We start from the raw sequence: 21,505 nt of genomic DNA, 5'->3' as shown, positions 1-21,505 counted from the left end.
TGAGAAGTGTAAAAGTGTACATTTTCAAGTGATTGATTTCAAGTCAAATCCTGTTAAAAACAGAATTTTCAGTCGTACAGGCATTTAATGATAAGCATGTACTGTTTTCTGGTTTAATTTTCTTTCTACATTGTACTTTGCTTCACAAAATGTATGAAATAATTTGTTAATTAACTGTACACATGGATTAGATCTTGATTTCAGTCACTTGCTTTTATTTCTTCATGTTAAATTTTGGTCATGCGGACAACAGTTTATTTGTAATCTATTTGAATTATTTATTTCATGTTATATTTCTTTGCAATTTTGGCACCAAACATTGGAACCTCATCTTTTATACAAGAACCCTGCAATCATCTGTTCATTGATAATAATGATAATTTGCAACATTTTTATAGCACTTAATACAAATTTCTAAGTGCTGCATACTATTACCCCGGTTTAAGCACTGCTATCCTGATTGGACGCTCAAGCATTCAAGGAATTCCTTCTTTCCGGGTACCCATTTATTACACCTGGGTGGAGGGTGGCAAATGTAGATAATGCCTTGCCAAAGTACACAAGCGCTGTGGTGGGATTTGAACCCCAGACCTTGTGGTTCAAAGTCCGGAGACTTCATTGCTCATCCTCGCATTTCATAATCAACAAAACAAAACAATGAACAATACAGGAAAACTTAGCTGCTGTGAAGAAAAAACGCAGAACACCTTAAAAGCAAGATTCCTGCTCAAAAACATGGTATTTACAGGTGCATCTATGAGATGAAATAAATTTCGCCAAATGTTTATGCAGATAATTTCCTTAACCATCCTTCTGTTTTTATCAGAATATGTTCAGATGCAAGATCTTCTAGGTGAATTTGACAACCCCTCTGTCATGGACTGCAAGATGGGAACGAGGTGAGTGGTCAGTGCAAACTGGCCTATATATTGCATGTAACTGGGTTAAATGTGGGGGTGTTTCCATTTTTTTTTTTTTTTGGGGGGGGCTTTTTTTATTCTTTCTTTTTCTTCCTCTTCTAACCTCAGTCCTCTTTATTATCTTTTCTCTTTTCTATGTTTATTGATCTCTCTGTTGACTACCCCTGCTCCTCTTCTGTTATTTTCTGTCTCTGTTGTTTCTTTTGTGTGTGATATCAAACTAAAGAGCATTGTTCTTTTCCTCAAAAGTTCAAATGCCATTATCTCCTAATCTTTGAATGTTTGAAATCAAGTGCGAGTTTAAAACAAATAAAAAGTGAAAGGATGATAAGGAAATTAACCGATCATTGTCCATTTCCTTGATGTAAGTAGACAAAAGACAAAGTCGCCAAACTCGCTATCTTAACGGTTTCATTCAGAACATTACATTGATAACCTACGTCAGCAAAACGAAACCATTCTCATCTCAGCAGCTTTGGTTTCATGTTTAAGTATCTTGTTTACAAGGGGCTACTTATTCATGCAGGCTCGAGCCCAGAGTCTGTAATTCATGAGATTACCATGATCTAATAATCCCAAAATGATGGTGAAAAGATAAGTGTATCCCTAGATTTTCTAAAACAATATGAATATTCATGCCTCTGATGGCAATCTTTCTTTTATTATGCTGGTTGTTAATTCTTGCTTTCAACTTTCACAGTGACTTTAACAGTAATCAGGACAGATAAGTGAAGGATGTAATGAAGGATAAGCTACAATATTGCTAAATGCTTATGTATTTTTCTTTTCATTTTGTGTTTGATAGAACATATCTGGAAGAAGAACTCATGAAAGCAAGGGAAAAGCCAAAACTCAGAAAGGTTTGTATTTTTTATGTGGGGGAGGTATCGTCTAGTTTTCTCTATAAAGATGTTGATAAAAGCAAGGTGATACTTAGAAGAAAATTTAGATGAAGATTTAATGTCTATCATGGCAATTTGATTTTTTTCTAGAGGTATTATGGGAGGACAAAATATTAATGCTTTCTCAAAAAGATAGATATTTCTGAGATATTGAGCCACAAAGGGTGTGTGTATGTAGGGGAGGGGGGTATTCCCATACTTCACAATGGTACACATGTAACAGGGTATGCAGGAATGTACAGCTAGAGAGTTGTGTTTTTATCTCTAAGTCCCTTAAAGGGATGGTCCAGGCTGGAGATATTTTTATCTCAATGAAAAAATGAAACATTTATTGTTTCATGTAATAACATAAGAAAAAGGAAATTGGGATGTGACATCATCAGCCCACCTAATGAATATTCATGACGACGTGCATATAACTACTTTCACAAAATATTGATAAACTTTAAAATTCAATAACTTTGTTATTTGTTATCCGATTTTGATGAAATTTTCAGCATTTTGCTCTGTGAATTTTACTCTATTTGTTGGGATATAGATATTTTCAGCCTGACCATCCCTTTAATATTGGATAAGGCTTGAATGAATACCTATCCATGGGAAATTGTTTACTCTTCTTCATGCTTATTATTCCAAAAGTGCGTTATACAAAGGAATTTTTTGATAAAAACTTAAGTATTTTTATTTTGAAACAATCCTTAAAAATCGGTAGGTTTTGCAACTTCACAGCAGTACATATCTGCTGAACTAAACAAAAGTAATCCCAAAGTTACTGCTTCAAGTCGAATAGTATGATACCAGGTACCCATTCCTTATAGCTAGCTTGAGAATGGCAAATATCCCTGCTCCTTCTCGTATCTTTCAAGGTCCAAAATCAACTATACCCATGGAGAATACACTTTAAAACCCCCTACTGTGAGAATATCAAATACTCCATCCTAAATTGCAATCTATATTTTATGTCCTTGATACGTTTTCTTCACTGCAAGAAATTGCATTTTGGACAGTAGATCAAGGAGAATTTCAGGTGAAATAAAAATTAATATATTTCACTGAATTAGAAAATTACAAATGGAATACAGAGAACTACTTCCCTATTTTAGCATCTTAAACTATTTATAATTTACCAAATGTAAACATTTTTCAATTTTCTTTCTGTATATATAGATTGACTTATTTCTCACTTTTTTTCATCACTTTCTTATTTCAAAGTGTGAAAGTGATATTTTTAGCTGATTTTAAAGAAATTAGTTAAAGTGGTTCGGAACACTAAATTTGTGAGTTTTTGAAATAAGAACATATTTTCATATCATAATTTGCAGTCAAGTTAAATCTGATAAAGAATCATGTTATTTTTGTCCTATTGTCACCTAATCACAAAACATGGTCATTTGTGACTATTAACGTAGTCATATGTGTGTCAGCTGGGTAATGAATATTCTTGTAACTTTTCATCACTTTAAACATGAGTTAATCTACGGATTAAGATGGAATCAATTCATCAAAAATATCTTGTATAAGCACTGGAACATCCCATTTGAAATGGTAAAAAGATGAGCTAGTCTGTCACAGATTTCTTAATTACATATGCAAGATTATATATTACTTTTCCCATGTAATGCAAGATTGCATACCTGTAGAGGGGTGAATTTTCATTCTAGGATAAGCTTTCATATTCTCTCCTAAAGACTTATTTGATTATTTCTTAAATATATTATTTTTAAAAAGGAATCATAGCTCTGTTAAACAAAAAATTTGAAAAATTTTCAAGAGAAAGTTTGCACTAGGGTCAATGTTTGACTATATATTTTACACATCACTCCCTATATATTAGTTTTGGGTGGGCAAGGGGTATGTGCCCGGGCCCTTCATTCAGGGGGCACAAAAGACGAGGTGAAAAGAAAACTTTATTTCAGGACTTGCGCCAGACTCTTTTTTTTTCCTAAAGTAAACCATTCGATCTCACATGACCATATTACGCAGGTGAAAATATTTGCACGTTTCGTAACATGTTTTTGAGTGCTATACACCTAATGCAATGAATAATGCAAACACTTTTTTTATCACTTTAATGCACATAATTCATACAAATGCGTTCCAACGTCAGCTGGGAAAATAATGCCGTATATCATCAGTATATTGCAAGAGATCATGAATTGATAACATCAAAAGGAATATATAGAATATGTTGTGGTAATGAAAATGGACAATCCATACATTACCTGTCACTCTCGTTTTAATGGAGGCAGCAATCCCCATTGTTCACACATCTAAAGCTTTTAGTTTGGTTGCCATGGTAACAAGTTGAAAAGGGGATCCATCAAGATTTTGCAATATGGAGAGCAATTTCTTTGCGGCCTATTGCATTATTTCATTTTCTGCTAAGGGAAGGTTGGTCTTGCAATATTTAATGTAATATATCAAAGTAAGTACTGGCTGTGGTTCTTTAGACATGCCATGCTTTTGGAGTCATTTATGAATTTATTTTTATGCAGAAATATATTCATCAGTGATGAATAACAGAAAAAATTGCATATTTAGAGACAAGAAATTCCAAATAGATTAACTGCATGTCAGTATTTTATTTGCTGAGTGTCAATTAAAAAGATGGCGCATCATGTACGTTAACACCAGCATTAATTCTCCTTTGACATGATATGTCTGACAATAGAAAATACAGAAATGGTTAAAACTATAGTGTTCCTTTTCATGACGACAAAATATGATATAAAATCTGTCTTTATAAATTGTACTGAATGTGTTGGCATTGAGTTATTACATCATTATATTAATGTTCAGCATAATGAAAGTTATTCATTTGTTTGTCTTATCAAAAGAAATATGAAATGAAATTGCATGAAAGGAAATTAATCAATGGATAAATTTTCACTGCATTATCATAGAGCACTTAATTCTGATTAAGTTAATTAAAAAGGCAGTGTATCACAGCCACATTGAACAGCATTTCCTAGAGTCCTGAACTGCTCAAATAGTTCCTGTTACATTACCCAGAATGCATTGGTTTGATGATGTAGTCTCAGTGATATACCCAATAGAATTATAACATTTGTCAACTGAGTTCAACTCTACTGTATAACAACATTCAACATTCATGCATTCACTTTATCTATTAGAGGACTCACACTGTGCAAATGACATCATTGACGGACAAACCCCCTTTAAGAATAAGGAGGTTTGATTATATATATATATGTTTTATTTTTCTTCAATCTTTTCAGGACATGTACCAGAAGATGATTGAGATCGATCCTAACGAGCCAACTGAAGAAGAGAACAATAGACAAGCCGTCATCAAACCACGCTACATGCAATGGAGGGAATATGTCAGCTCTTCGGCAACTCTAGGCTTTAGGATAGAAGGCATAAAGGTAATGAAACTTTTTTTTGTTGAGATTATAAAGAGGGGGGGGGGGTCATGTACATTCTATCACTTTGATAACAATCTTTCACAATGTGTAGCTGATGCAAATTGATCGGGTCCTTATTAGGAAGAAGGTACATTTTAATTTCAATTTTGAATCAAATCAGTTAAATTTTGGTTTGAATTATGTCATGCTTTTTTATGCATTTGTGGATTGTTAAATTAATTTTGCTTTGACAGCATTGAACAGCGCATCATTACATGGCAGGAGGGGTTTTTCTTTTTCCTTTTTTTTGGGGGGGGGGTGAAGTATTCTGTAGGGAAGGGGTGTGATGATCTCCATATGAGCATCACATGTGGCTTCTAAACCATAGTCTATAGATGAAAGAAACTCTTGAGAAAATCTGATTTACAAACTGTCATATATCAAGTAGTTCGTTAAATGACATCTTTTGTAGAACTGACAGCTCCTGGTTTAGTTACAGTGTGGAGAGCATCATCACTTGATGTTCCTTTCAATTTAAATGAGGAGTCATTCTCACGCAATGGATCAAAACCTGTCAAATTAGATCTTGCATTACTTGATCTCACTCTCCTTGTATTCTATTTGTTCTTTCTTTTTCTCTACTTTCTCCCGCTTTCTTTCTCTTTTCTTTTTTCAGTTTTTTTTGTCTCGCCTGCATAGCAGAGCGAGACTATAGGCGCCGCTTTTCCGACGGCGGCGGCGGCGGCGGCGTCAACATCAAATCTTAACCTAAGGTTAAGTTTTTGAAATGACATCATAACTTAGAAAATATATGGACCTAGTTCATGAAACTTGGGCATAAGGTTAATCAAGTATTAGTGAACATCCTGCTCGAGTTTCAGGTCACGTGACCAAGGTCAAAGGTCATTTAGGGTCAATGAACTTTGGTCAAGTTGGGGGTATTTGTTGAATTACTATCATAACTTTGAAAATTTATGGATCTAGTCCATGAAACTTGGACATAAGGTTAATCAAGTATTAGTGAACATCCTGCCTGAGTTTCAGGTCACATGACCAAGGTCAAAGGTCATTTAGGGTCAATGAACTTTGGCCAAGTTTGGGGTATTTGTTGAATTACCATCATAACTTTGAAAATTTATGGATTTAGTTCATGAAACTTGGACATTAGGTTAATCAAGTACCACTGAATATCCTGTGCGAGTTTCAGGTCACATGACCATGGTCAATGGTCATTTAAGGTCAATGAACTTTGGCCGTGTTGGGGGTATATGTTAAATTACCATCCTAGCTCTGAAAGTTTATGGATCTAGTTCATAAAACTTGGACATAAGAGTAATCAAGTATCACTGAACATCCTGTATGAGTTTCAGGTCACATGACCATGGTCAAAGGTCATTAAAGGTCAATGAACTTTGGCCGTGTTGGGGGTATTTGTTGAATTACCATCCTAACTGTGAAAGTTTATGGATCTAGTTCATAAAACCTGGGATATAAGAGTAATCAAGCATCACTGAACATCCACTGTGAGTTTCAGGTCACAAAACCAAGTCAAAGGTCAGTTAAGGTCAATAAACTTAGGCCATGTTGGGGTAATTGTTGAAGTGCCATCATAACTTTGAAAGTTTATGGATAGAGTGAATGAAATGTGGATATGGGTGTAGTTGACAGTCTTAAGTCTCCGTTCAAATGTCATTTATGGTCAATGAACGTGGTATTATGTCATTATATGAATGATGTTTTTGTGAATGTTTATTTTATAGTAGTTTTCAAAGTTAGCACTGCTGCTATATTAAATTGCGTAATGCAGGCGAGACTGCCAGAGGCGTTCCACTTGTTTCTCCTTTTTATCTTCTTTCTCTTTCCTCCCTTTTACCCTCTATGTTTCTGAATAACATGGATTTCCCTTTTTAGCAGATACAATTTCTTTTTTTTATAATTCAATCATATCTGTATTTATCCATTGAACAGTAGTTGACATAAGTGAAATACATATTTTTCCTAAACCCCAATAAGGCTTAGTAGATTAATAAAACTTGAGTTTTTGAAAAATTAAAAGTGCTTACATTTGAAAAGGCAAACTAGAAGATGAAAGTGAGTTAGGAAGAAAAGAAGAAACTCTGTCTCATCAAATTTATAAGTCAGGTCGAGAAGCCCCAGACCCGACTTAAAAAAAAAAGAGAGAGAAAAAAAAAATCCAGATTCCTGTCTTCATCAAGACAAGTTGATGCAATCTGAGCTACATGTATGTAGCCCAAAGGAATGAAATCAATGGCTAAATGGCAATAACCAATCAAGATCATTGTTGCATGTGTATTTTTTATTCACGCTAGTGACCAGGACCCAATTAAAATTGTTCTTTCATATTTGAAATCCACACCAAACCTTTATGATACAGGGCCCTGATTTCTTGACAAAGTTGCCTTAGCAAAGCTCAGGAGTTTTGTCTTTTATTTCATTCTGATTTATTGCTTGATGCAGTTCACATAGTTCACGAATTATTTTTACTTTTTAAAAACATTTTCTTTAATTCTCAGTCTGAATTTTGAATTTTCCTGTTACTTTCATGTACATTTATGCTCTGTATAAAATAAAATATAATCTTACAGAATACTGACTTCCACATATTTCAACCTTAACTGAATTATATCCACTGCAGAAAGGCGATGGTCACTCCAGTCGTGACTTCAAGACAACAAAGACGAGAGATCAGATTAGTGAGAGCTTCAACTTCTTCTTAGACGGTGATTCAGAAGTCCAAGCTAGATATATCAGAAGACTCAAGGCAATCCGAGCAACGTTAGAAGCATCACCATTCTTTAGCAATCACGAGGTGCGTCAAATTATTCATGCCTATTTAAAGTTTTGGTAACCCCGGCTCCCCCCCAAAAAAAAACAAAAAACAATTAAAAAAAAAAGGAACATAAAATAAAATAAAATGAATAAATAAACTAAAAGTAAATGAATTTAAAAAAAAATCATGTAACTTTTCCAGTGCATTACTAGAATGTTTTATGCCTTTATACATTTATTATGTTGGAGTGTTAAGAATATAATATAAACATGTATTTTATTGGATGAATTTTGTGATTGGACATGAAAAGTTTATTGATAGGATACCTGATTAAAACAAAATAGCTGCTTTTTTTTTTAGGTTAAACTGCTTTTTCAAGCAAGGAAAGTTCAGGATATAATCTTTGTCTAAATTTCTGATATTCAATCACGAGATATGTAAGACAAGGGCTTAAAGAACCCTTTTTGGAGAAAAATAGAAACATTCCAGAGAGAGTGTTCTATATAGATATGAACAAAAATCAGGCCTCAAATTTTCGCAAAGAATGAACTGGAAAAAAAAAATGCCACTACACTTCCGTAAGATCAAAATGATACTTGAATCACATCTGAAAAGAATAGTAATATTAACCAAGGTTTTATTAATAGGATAAGTACATCAACCGTAGCACTTACAGTTACATCTGTCGTAAAGCCTAAAGCAGAGTACTTGTGAATGACATAGCAAATATTTTTAGTCTTTGGTCAAAGAAAAGTGTTGTTGAAATTCAATTTCTAGTTGATGTGATATAGTTAGATTGTAATGTACTTCACTTAGTCTGGTAAAAAAATGTATAATATGTGACAGTTGGTAAATCAACTTCTGAATTATGTGAAAGTTCAGAATATCAACTAAAACGGGTTCAGATTTTTAAAGGAAATAATTAGAAACAAAATGAACCTGCAAAAATGTTTTTATCATTCATTGACTCTTAGAATATATACAGATTGATTTGTGATATTTTAATGTTATCCAAAAATTCTAGCACTTGTGACATTTGTGGAAGACTTACTATTGTTTTCATGAGTTTTCTATGTATTTATTCAGATAAATATTTATTTTCTTCAATTCACACAAAGTTTTCTCTTTTCAACATAAATTCATACAAAATCAGTTTGAAGTAAAAATTATATGAGAAATTTTATTGAAGGTCAAAAATTCAAATGATACAAAAAATGAAATTAATAAAGGCATGTTAGAAAAGTGAATCAGTAGATAATGAGTCTTGATCACAATGGAGTTGATTTTTACCATAAGTCATATCTGTGATGCAACAGCGTATGTTATAGCATTTTCAGTTCAATCTGAAAGAAATGATCATATATTATCATAATCATATAATCCAACTTACTAACACGCAAATGACAGCAACAGATAATTTCTTCTGTAAGATATAATTTAAGGATAGACCTTGGGATTCAACCTTACTTTTTGCCTTAACACCGGAAACTACAGTGCGTCCCAAAAAAAACTATACACTTTTGAAATGGCTGCCAAATAAAAAATATAGCATTTTGGGGGAAATAACTTACATATATGAAAAGCCAATAAAGTCAACTTTCAAATGACACCAAAAAAGTTGGAAAACTGTTCATGCTTGAGCGAGCACTGCCCACTGAAACAAAGGGTATGAAAATTAGGGTGGGCTGGAATTAGCCTTCCAATTTATGTCAGTTTTTAATAGGCAAATCCTTTCGAACTTGCAAAGTTAAGGGCGTTGCAATAAATTAATGATCAACCGTGACCAGTTTTGGTTGCTTATGCAAATTTTGTAAATTATTAAATTGAACTTTAATGCATGAGTGAACACAAATTACACTTTTTGGGCAGCATTTCAACTTTATCATGTGGATCTCAGCAATGTGTTCATGGGAGTCGGGAGAATAGGGGGTGAGATAGGACTTAAGTGGGAAAAGTAGGTCGATGGAATAAGGGTCAACATAACATTCAGCCCCCTCCCTCTTTCCCGCCCTCCCCTCCTGTTGAGAGACTGATGGCTATTGTCATGTACGCGTGAAGTCCAGAGCAGAATGTTGATTTAATGATTAATTCTGAATTGGGGCATCAACTTTTTCCTATCAATCATTTCATCAACAATTCATCAGTAAATCAACTCATTCAATGTGATCAAACATTCAGTTTTTTTTTCAATAAATTATTTCATTAATCATCATAATCATTACATTTCTTGGTAATAATTCAATAAAAAAGTGACCATCAGCCACCGGTCACTTGGCAGCTAAGTTTTGAATAGGCTACAATCCAGGAAGTGAGACAGAGAGGGGGGGGGGGCTGGGAAATGGGGGTGGAGAGGGAGGGTTCATATGACTTTTAATTTGTAAAAGGACTAAAAGAAGAGGAATGCCCTTTTAACCAAGTCTTAGCATATCTCGCCCTCTTGCTTGTAACAGGTACCATCACATTACTCTGACTCTCACGAACACACTTCTGAGGTCCACAAGATGAATATGCTATACTAAAATTTCAATTCCTGTTCACTCATGCATTAAATTTCAATTTAGTAACTCATGAAATTTGCCTAAGAAACCAAAACTTTTCTTACTCATTAATTTAGCTTATCAAGTTCCAAAGGACTAACCACTCAAAAAAACTGTAAGGCTAATTCCTGCCCAGCCTAGCCTAGCTTAGTATCTGAGGAGGAGAGAAGCGGGGGGGGGGGGGTTGAGATGGAGGGAGGGGTTGCTAAATGTTCTGTTGACCTTTATCCCATCAACGTACTTCACCTACCTAAGTCATATTACCCCCTCTTCTCCTGACTTTCATAAACACATTGTTGAGATCCACATGATAAAGACAAAATGCTGCACTAAAATTGCAATTCACGATCACTCATGCATTAAATTTTAATGTAATAAAAATCAATTTAATAACGCATTAAATTTTCAAAAACAACTAACTGATCATTTTGATCTTTAATTTACCAAATAATCCTCAACTTTGCAAGTACCAAACAAAAAACCTGAAAGAAATTGGAAGGCTAATTCCGGCCCACCCTTATTTTCATACCCTATGTTTCAGTGGGCAGTGCTCGCTCAAGCATGAATAGTTTTCCAACTTTTTGGTGTCACTTGAAAGTTGACTTTATTGGCTTTCCATATCTATAAGTTAATTCCCCCAAAGTGCTTTATTTTTTATTTGGCAGCCATTCCAAAAGTGTATAGTTTTTTTGGGACGCACTGTATAGTAGAGTACTAAAAAAAGACAAATTTCATTCCTTTGTTGCAGTTGGTAGTTAGAGCCTACAAACTAATTATAGCCTAGAGCAATTAGAGTAATCATGTGTTTGTTTCCTGTGAAAGAAATAAGCATTTTAAAACAAAAATAAGAAAATGTGAGCATCACCATAGTTATTGGGTTGCTATATTGAACTCTAATTGCTCATTGGCTTTTGTGATCTAGTTTTGAATTTTCTTATCTTTTTAAAGGAAAAGTGCCCTTGGTGTCTTCCATGTTATGGGCAGCCAATGCCCAATGTTTTATGTGTTTATTCCTGGCTTTAGGTTAATAAGGAAATTGAAATTGGACCATTTTATGGAAAATATGACCATTTAGACAATGAAAGCAAAATTAGGTCAAAATGATTCTTTCATTTATTTGTACTATTATTCTTATCTTTTATTCATTTCTCTTGCAGGTCATTGGCAGTTCGCTCCTGTTTGTTCACGATAGGACGGGCAAAGCGTGCGTTTGGATGATTGACTTCGGAAAGACCACACCCCTCCCTGACAACTGCACGAACGACCACCGGACGCCATGGGTGGAGGGCAATCATGAGGATGGTTATCTCTATGGTCTTGATCAGATGATCCAAGTCTGGACTGATTTACAACCCACCAAACCAGCGTCATAGTCCATGCTGCCCTCTATAGTTGTAGTGTGGTGTAATGTTGAACTGATTACAGTCAGCTGAAGAAAGAAAGAGAGAGAGGGATAGCGATGGATGCGATCCTTCCTGCTCAACATCATATAAAATCATTCCATGAGAAGACGACAATGATGGCATCGAAGGAGATTAAATCATCCAACACATTGCAGACAGCATTCAGCATTATGGGATGTTGACAAAAACGTGAACGACATGGAATTTGAGTTTCTTCTTCATCATTAGTTAAGTGTCAAACTGAATCTCAGGATTAGAGATGGCGAAGAGGAATTAAGTTTCTCCTTTTTTTATTTGCCAAGAGTTATATGCAGGAATATATATCTAACCATTTCCCAAAGGCTTTGTACAGAGATTGCCCAAATCTGTTAAGCAGTGGGTTAACCTTTCGACAACTAAAGCCTGTAATTTCCATAGGCTTTGTACAAAGATCACCCAGTTCCAGTAAGCAAAGGGTTAACCATTGTAAGAATTAATAAACAGCACCCTTATCATTGTCCAATGTTCACATGCAACCCTGAAGATAATCTTTAGAGGTTGTTATAAGGTGCTTATATCTGCCTCTTCTCCAGATCTAAGATTTTATGTGGTGAGATTTGTCAGAGGACCTTTTTGTTAAGTTGAACGACATTTATTAGGTTATTTTAGTCCGCACAAGGACTGAAATGCATATCCTGCAATGTAATCTCACCTGCATTACTTTTCTTAAGAGTGTTCACACTTAAATCACAAATCCTACTTCAGTAACTTCAAAGGGTTTCTTGATCAAATCTTTTTAATTAACAGTTAAAGATGGCCTCCTATTTAATGAAATAAATTCAAACACAGCGCTGTTCAACACTAACATATTAAACCAATATTTGTAATCAAATGTCATTTTTGGTACATGGTTTTCTATAGACTTATAAATTACATGTTATAAAGCCAGGAAGTGATTAATCAAAGTTTGAATGCAGATAGTTTCAGTAACTTTATAGTGACATTTATTTTATTTATTTGACTGATGTCATTTGTATTACATGAGATCACATTCATTTTGTTTAGATGGAATTTTTTTATTGAGCCCTTTGATATACCTCTTATGGGATTGATTTGCCAAAAATACTTCAGTGGCCTTTGAATGTAAAGTGGCCTTTCCAATTCAGAGTAAAACGTGAACTCAATTTTTTTTTGTTGGGGGCGTGTGTTTCGCAAAAATCAAGTCTTTTCTAAAATCAAACTTAAATTCCCACTTGCTTTGGCCAGATCACTTTATGGAATGTGCTCTAGTGTGTAATAATCAATGGAATTATACACAAGGTGACTTTTGGTCAAACTTAACCTTTGTGAAACATCCCTAGGTCATTCTGATTCTATTGCAGTCCTTCAGGCTGCATGTGGTGTATTCCCTCTTTCAAATCTTGTTGTCTTTACTGTTTTGCAACTATGCAAGAACCAAGTTCAGGATAAATGATTTTTCTAAATTCTAAATTTGGAAGTCTTTGTACACAACATGGATGCTAAAGAGGGAGAGATTGACGTCATAAATTCTTAAGTCGACTTGAATGATTTGAATATTGTTAACTGGAAAAGAAACCACTTCCTTAACAATTAAATTGATAAAAAAAGAACAATACTGTCAATTTACCCTGACTGGGAGAGTTTCATAAAAGATGGCAGATATTAATGATGTAAAATTGCCCTTCAATTCCCGGGAATGTGAGATATATATAACATCACTGCATAAGTCATATCATTCTCAGGTGACCCATGCTACTCTGTATACATCAATGAGAATACTCATCAAATGTAATATATCCCAATTGTCTCATACTCCATCTACTGGTGGTGACAGGTTTCTTGTTTACTAATTCATTTCAGTTTATTCTTGCAAACTTAGTGGTAAGGTATTATATTGTTACTACTTGTAAATGAACTTGGGCATCCACTAAGATATTACTTTAGTAAACCAGTATATTCAAAGCTTATTTCATTTTTTAGGGATTTGATACAAATTCAATATTCATTTTTCTAAGTATTTAAAGGGGAATCCAGCCTTGGCCATAAAATGTTGTGTTGGGATGGAGAAAAATAAATTAAACAGAATGCTAAAGGTTTGAAAGAAATCGGACAAGCAATAAGAAAGTTACAGCTGCTTTAAATTTGAGATCACTAATAGTATGTAGATTTCAAATTGGCAACTGGGTAAGTAAATTATGACAAGGGGCAAGGACAACTTTCCCATAGGCCATGTACTTTATTATCAGGGATTTGTGGTTTTCTTTTAAGTACCCATTCCCCTGGGGCAGTAATCTGAATATTACCCAGGTAGTATATTGTTTAATGTCCTCATGAAAGATAAATGTAATTTGAAATAAAACTTTTGGGAAAAATGACATTTTAGCCATAATATGTATTGGAGTACATGGAAGAGTAGTCCTTGCCTTACATCACTATGACATCCCATATGTGGCCAATTTGAAGTCTCCATGAGTTTAGTGATTACCAATATTTACAACTTTTAAAAATTCATAGCTTTCTTGTTGTTTGTCCAATATTGTTCAAACTTTCACCTATCAACTAACCTGATTTTTCTTTTTCTTATAAAAATAAGTTTTTATTTGGGTTGGATTCCCCTTTAAAGATGGACAAACGGAAGAGATCAGTTGTGTATCACCTTTAAAAAAGATCTCTGTTTAATATATAACATGGCTAGCTCAGAACAGTAATGTAATGTCTTATCGTGCTATTCTTTGGTACCAAATTTTTATGTTTAATTTTTTTTTCTTAGTCAATGCCTTATTTATAAAACTTGGGATATTTTTTTACCTTTCAATGTAAATTGACATCAGAGGCTTCTTTATGATCTTTACCTGAAAAAAGGAGTTATTTTGCCTGATTTGAATATGTACCGAGCCTTCAGGCGCTTTTGCTGCAATTCATGTTCTTATTATATGTTTACGCGAATCACACTTCAAATTCTGCCCCTCCCCTTCCTCCTCTCTCTCTCTCTATCTCTCTGACCATTCATAATTTTTAAGTAATAAAAATCTCAGTGTAATTATATGATTGTTTATTAATTGAATTTGTATATAATGATATTGCTCTCATCAGCATTGTGGTAAATTATAGAATGTACATTTTCACTGTTACCATAGCAACTTTATTAATAGATATTTACTCAAGGAATAATATGGGTTTGTAGACGTCTGCAAAATGCAGTACAATAAGACTTGGCATGATCACAGAATCTTTTAATATCAAACGATGTATTGTAGACAGTTAAACATTCTACATAATCTTTTGCTGCACTTAAAATGATAGCTTTGGCAAATGCAGTTTTAAATCTTTCGATGTTTAGTTCTATATATATATTTTTTAAGCTAATGCCATCTGTATTATGACTGTGCACAGTTCTTGTGGTTAATATTGATGTATTAATATAGTTTCAAGGTTTTTTTTTTTAATCTTGCAGAGCAATGCAACTCATTTCATTTCCCAATTATACTGTTTTATATTATATTTTGATTTTTATATTCTAGCTTCTGATATTATTAACATATTTTTGAAATTGTATTTTGTTCTTAGACTTCAATCAGAACTTTGAATAAGATAAGAACAACAGTTTTCAAATCAACTTAGAAGTAATGCCACCACCCTTGCAATGCATTGCTCTCATACCATGTATTTGACTTTGACATCATTAAAAAAATTGATATTCCTCTTCCTCATCATCATGTCCTATTGTTTTGACAATTCAATCATAGACTTAGGTACCAACAAATATGTGATCAAGTCAAATGTTACAATATTCTTTGACTTAACTTTTTTTGCAAATCCCCTCCAAAATTAAGGCAACAAAATGTATATTATATTCCATATTTTCTCAAGATAAAAATAATAATAGAACAAATTTGCAGAATTGTAGTCCTTGTCTATACCCCTAAATAAACTCAAGGTTAGTGATTGGTTGCACAGTTGATTTGTAAAATTAATTGTACATGTGGATCACTGCAATCAATTGACAAACAATTGCAAAGTTTTTTGTTATGGGACTGTACCTGTATATTCAAGTGCATGGAATAACCCTTTAAAATGGGACAGAGGAATAACCTGCTATTTAATGCATGTAAACCATAATCTTATGGGAAGAGGTATAATGCTGTATATTCTTCAGCTGCATAACGTATTGTTGGAACTTAAAACAGAGCTTATGTGGCTATTTAAATTAATTTCAGTGTCTCGTGTAAAGTTATGAATATGCAAAAACCTGAGGAAACATTGAGCATTTGATTCATATTTCATAGGGAAAAAAAACTGCCATTTTTTTTTTATAGATTTGTCTATGGTGTATATCAGAACAGATGCTCATAATTTTAATTTCTAAATCTTGGCAACACTGTCCAATAGTGATGTTGGTAGGTCCTTCATCATTTCTGCATTCATACCATGTCATTTTGCTATCATAACCATATGTCATACCAATTCTTTATTTTGAAATTATTTCTTGTATGTGGAAAATGTCTTTCTTGCTGTGATTATGATAATGTAATTGTATGACATAAAACTTATCCCCAAATATTGTGCTACTTTTAGAAAAATGGTGTAGAGACTATAACCTTGGTTTTGTTTAAATATGCAGCATGAAGTTTACACTAAACATTGTAAAGTCTGATTACATTTAGAATTTATTTTTTTCAAATTAAACCTATTACAAAAGATCAGTTCACACATTGCAAGATTAAAAGCTACAAAACTACACTAAATTGGTTGACTTTGTCATCATCACCAATATCCAATTCTAAATATCATATTCCATTACTTCCTTTCATTTCTTTACCGGGCATCCATATCTTTCATATATGATGTGTATTTCCATTCCTACATTCCCCAAATCCTCAACATTCTTATCACATCTTATGATTTTTTTTAAGTCTTTCAAGATTTCTATTGTAATATTTGAATGCCAATTGACTGAATGGGACTTTTGTCTGCATTGACAATGTTTATTTGCAGGCATTCCATTTTTAAATGTCTGTTTGAAGATACCATGTATTTTTACCCTCTCAGATATCAGCAAAAAAAAGTTAGATTAGCATCCTAACCCTTAAAACAAGAAAATTACAGCTACTTATTGATTTTAAACAGTCAATGAGAAGTATTTTAGAATGTAGAATATTAAAGTGATGTGAGAGTAGACACAGGCAATATGGCCTTGCTTAGATATTCTTCAAAATTCAATACATAATTTTTTCTTATAGCTTGAAAAGCCTTGTCGATGCCCTATGCTCTTTCTGTATAGTTATGCTGTAATTATTAATGGTCTCAAAATAGCCTAAGCCTACGTGCCTCTTAGGTTGAATATCCAATATAGGAAAGAATAATCAAGGTTGGTCTTGGTGTCTTATTCATGCTGCTATCATATGTCTGTATGTATTACAAAATTGCTTACGTGGCAAGATGCAGTGTTCATCATTTGGTGCAAACAAAAAATGCATTGAACCTTGGAGAAATTAGGCTTTCATATCAAGGTTTTTAGTTTATTTGATTTCTCACTCTTTCTCTATATATATATCTCTCTCCTCTTTTCTCTCTCCCTTCCTCCTCTCTCTCTCTCTCTCTCTCTCTCTCTGTCTGTCTCTCCTTTTCTCCTTCTGTCTCTTTCCCCTCTCTCTTTCAACAGGGCTGAATGAGAACCATCTATGGTCTGTTTTTGCAATCACTCTTAAATTTGCATGGTTTCGCCAGTAGGATGGCATATAATTGTATAAATCATGAATGCATAATGCTGCAACATGCATTTATAACAGGATCACTTGGTATCCAGCAACAGTGCATGATATGCAGAATAAATGTTTTTCACCTATGTGCCAAAATAAGATATAAACTTTATTTTCTTCATATTTTGAGTTGTAAATTTTGGCCACCTGTGACGTGAAATATTTGTTTTGGAAGTGAACTCCAAAGTTAAGCAAAAGTAAGATCTCAAATTAAAAAAGAAAAGTGTAATCACTGTCATGTATTATATTGGAGAACAAAAAACTTTGAATTCAATTATATGTCATTTAGAATGGCCAAACCAAATAGAACAGTAGATAATCCACATATAATAACAAGTTTTGCTTGTTTCTTTAAAATATCAGAAGTTTTAAGACATCTCATTGAAGTGTATATCCCTTGGTGAGTATGCATGCAATTTCTTTTATTTTAAACTTCTTATTCAGGTGTTGAGGAACAAAATCAGAAAGTTGATTTATCTTTACTCTGGTATGGATAATGCATTCCTTTTCCCTCAAAATCAGTGGCATTTCTGATGAAATAAAAGTTCATCTGTCTATTATATTTCATTGATTCAAAGATTGATAGATTTGGGGGGTTATACAGTAATCTATAATGTATTATATCATTCTGTTATTCTCATTTATTAGACAGATATTTTCTAGAATGCTCATTAATGCACATAATCATTTGTTTGTGTGTGTACCAAGCTAAATAATGCTTTCTATAGCATCTCTTTGAAGTAGTGTCTTTTATATCGAACATGCCTTATCACTCACTTGCTGTTCTTAGTGTAGTTTTTATATAGAAAAGTTAATTTTTGTTCAACACGTTAACAGCAAGGGAAGTGTCACATAGGAAATGATTTTCATGTGTATTTATCATGTTTATATCGAAATATATATATATATAGTTATGGAGATATGTTACACTATTATTATCACACATTGAAAAAAGGAAAGAAAATGATGCCTTGTTACACAAAGTGTTCTAATTGATTTAAGTATGTATATTTCTTTCCATCACTTTGTTTTCTTGGTATTCCTTTTATTTTCTTTTGATAATATTAATATTGGTTCTGAAATGGGAATTAAAATGTGTTTTTGTATCCATAACCACAAACAATGGTCATGCCAATAAAGAATACATTTAAAAAAAGAAGGAAAAAACATGCAAATAACAATTTTATGATTCTGTTTTTGATTACTAGTCTCTGCTTGATAATCAACTTATTGCACATGTTGATGAAAGACATAGATTATAAATTCAATATGATAACAAATCTAGGTAATGTCTTTACGGGGGGGGGGGGGTGACAATGGACAATGAGGAGTGATAAACAAAGTCTGAGAGTTCAAGTTACCAGAAAATATCCTTATGCTAAAGTCTGGATCCATGCACAAGATTTGAAGCCTCCTCATCTTTGAGTGATGAATAGAAGTATAAAAAAAACGTGGAGGCCTGAGTGAAATTCTAGATGACTAAAAAAAAATAGGCTTAAGACACCTAAATTTGCCATCAATGAATCGACTCCCTCCCCCCCCCCCATCTTCTACAAGGAATGCAAATTTTATAGAGATCAAAAGGGAGAATGGATGGAGTGAGATAAAGGGAGGAGATTTTGAGAGGGAGCAATTTGCACTTGGACAAGAGAAGGGGAGAAAAAGTAAGAGATCGGAGGAGAACTACAGAGAGAGAGAGCGAAGAGGGGAGAGAAATCAGACACCAGAATGGAGATTGGAAGAGGACAGAGAGTGAAAGATGAAGAAAGATAGGGGAAAGACACGAAAAATATGCAAATATGTAAACAGTATTAGCCACATATAGTGTCATGGGCAGGGGGCAATGGTCCGGTTCTAGGACAACTACCCCCTGGACAATCACCCCCCTAACAACTACCCCCCGGACAATTACCCCCCGAGGACAATTACCCCCCCGGACAATTACCCCCCCAAGGACAACTACCCCCCCCCCCCCCCCGAGGACAATTACCCCCCGGACAATTACCCCCCGGACAACTACCCCCGGACAACTACCCCCCGGACAACTACCCCCCGGACAACTACCCCCCCGGACAACTACCCCCCAGACAATTACCTTCAGAAAGTCCCCCCTTCTCTCCAGCATCAATGTTAGAATTAAGCGGGACCCATTGTAAGTTTTGGTCGGTGGCACAGGTTTCCGAAATATTTTCTTCTTTATCTTACGTTAATAACTTTTTCTTTCTCTTTTATATTGCTCTTTCTCCTGTTCTCTCACTTTCTTCTTTTTTCCTTTTTTGTTTTTGTTTAGCGGCGCCTTCTGCATCATGAAAAATGGGGGGGGGGGGCTTGCACCCGAAACCTCCCGTTTGGCTATGCATATATACATCAGAAAATTTGTAAACTGGTCCTCATTCTAAGTTTTCATAGAACAATTGAACACGATTAGTCATAATAATCACAAATGCTGAATATCTCTGATTCCAACTGATCTGAGTTTTTAAAATATTCATTTTGGGTTTAATTTCAGGTAAGAAATCAGGCAAATAGATAAAACGTAAAAAAGACACCTTTATAGGTAGAAATATTGAAAGTCGATAACGCAACTATCAACACTAACACTGTCAATTAGACCTATAAATCTGTTATTTTAAAACAGTTCAACCAACAAGAAGCTAAGAATTATTAAACAATTGGTGCACATTCCAGATTAAGATGTGGCTTTATAACTTAATACAGTAAGCTAAAAAACTTTATGCAAAGATAATACACACAAGAGAGGCTCGGTGTAAAAATGGCAGAGGTAAAAATGGCAGAGGTAAAAATGGCAAAGGTAAAAATGGCAGAGGTAAAAATGGCAAAGGTAAAAATGGCAGAGGTAAAAATGGCAGAGGTAAAAATGGCAGAGGTAAAAATGGCAAAGGTAAAAATGGCAGAGGTAAAAATGGCAGAGGTAAAAATGGCAGAGGTAAAAATGGCAGAGGTAAAAATGGCAGAGGTAAAAATGGCAAACGTAAAAATGGCAGAGGTAAAAATGGCAGAGGTAAAAATGGCAAAGGTAAAAATGGCAGAGGTAAAAATGGCAAAGGTAAAAATGGCAGAGGTAAAAATGGCAGAGGTAAAAATGGCAGAGGTAAAAATGGCAAAGGTAAAAATGGCAGAGGTAAAAATGGCAGAGGTAAAAATGGCAAAGGTAAAAATGGCAGAGGTAAAAATGGCAGAGGTAAAACTGGCAGAGGTAAAGATCATGATATGCGACATCAACAAGGAAAAAAACAGAACCTTTTCGGTTAATATCAGTCATAGTTATTGAACTTGAATGGACTCCTCTCGACGAAAGGAGTATTATGAACTGATTAGATATTATATGGATTTTTCTTTCATCATTTTAGGTCTATACTTTATCGTTGATATGATCAAACTCAAACTATTTCATGCCAAAATAATTTCAATTAGTGATTGATGAAAGTATTTATCTTGGCCAGTTCGTATAGTAGAACAGCACTTCATCCCATACATAACAAACAAATTTTAATGTAAAGACCAATGTGCGCTACCATTAACACACTGAAATAGACAAGTTCGGGATTTCTTTGAACCACTGGCATAACTTGGATAACAGAAAAATAACAAAACGTTCTGCAATAAAAGCAATTTTTCATATTTCAACATCATAATGGATCCGAATAGATATTGATATGATACGTATTAATTTAATGTAAATGATATAATAATAGCAACTAGTGTTCAGTTTCTCAGAGCAATACCTCATTGCACCTAGTCCAAGTGGATGTCAGGTTCCTACCCTAGTTTCTATGGTAACGGTTACCGCATTAATTTTGAAAT

The 21,505-nt window shown here is 34.0% G+C and overlaps 1 protein-coding gene across 1 annotated transcript in view; it reads left to right on the top strand.

Annotated features, from left to right (window-relative positions):
• The window catches only part of LOC129265495 (inositol-trisphosphate 3-kinase B-like), a 34,058-nt gene extending 15,197 nt beyond the window's left edge, over positions 1-18,861 (top strand). Inside the window, exons 4-8 of the mRNA XM_064101367.1 lie at positions 827-899; positions 1,726-1,780; positions 5,062-5,211; positions 7,847-8,020; positions 11,676-18,861. Coding sequence (XP_063957437.1) covers positions 827-899; positions 1,726-1,780; positions 5,062-5,211; positions 7,847-8,020; positions 11,676-11,891 — 668 coding nt within the window. The 3' untranslated portion in view covers positions 11,892-18,861. The remainder of the gene's footprint in view (positions 1-826; positions 900-1,725; positions 1,781-5,061; positions 5,212-7,846; positions 8,021-11,675) is intronic.
• Positions 18,862-21,505: the final 2,644 nt, after the last annotated feature.

The sequence above is a fragment of the Lytechinus pictus genome, chromosome 7 (assembly GCF_037042905.1).
Source record: "Lytechinus pictus isolate F3 Inbred chromosome 7, Lp3.0, whole genome shotgun sequence".
In the NCBI taxonomy this organism is placed as follows: Eukaryota; Metazoa; Echinodermata; class Echinoidea; order Temnopleuroida; family Toxopneustidae; genus Lytechinus; species Lytechinus pictus.
The sequence above is the reverse complement of the archived record's forward strand: the minus strand, read 5'-3'. Positions and strand labels throughout refer to the sequence as shown.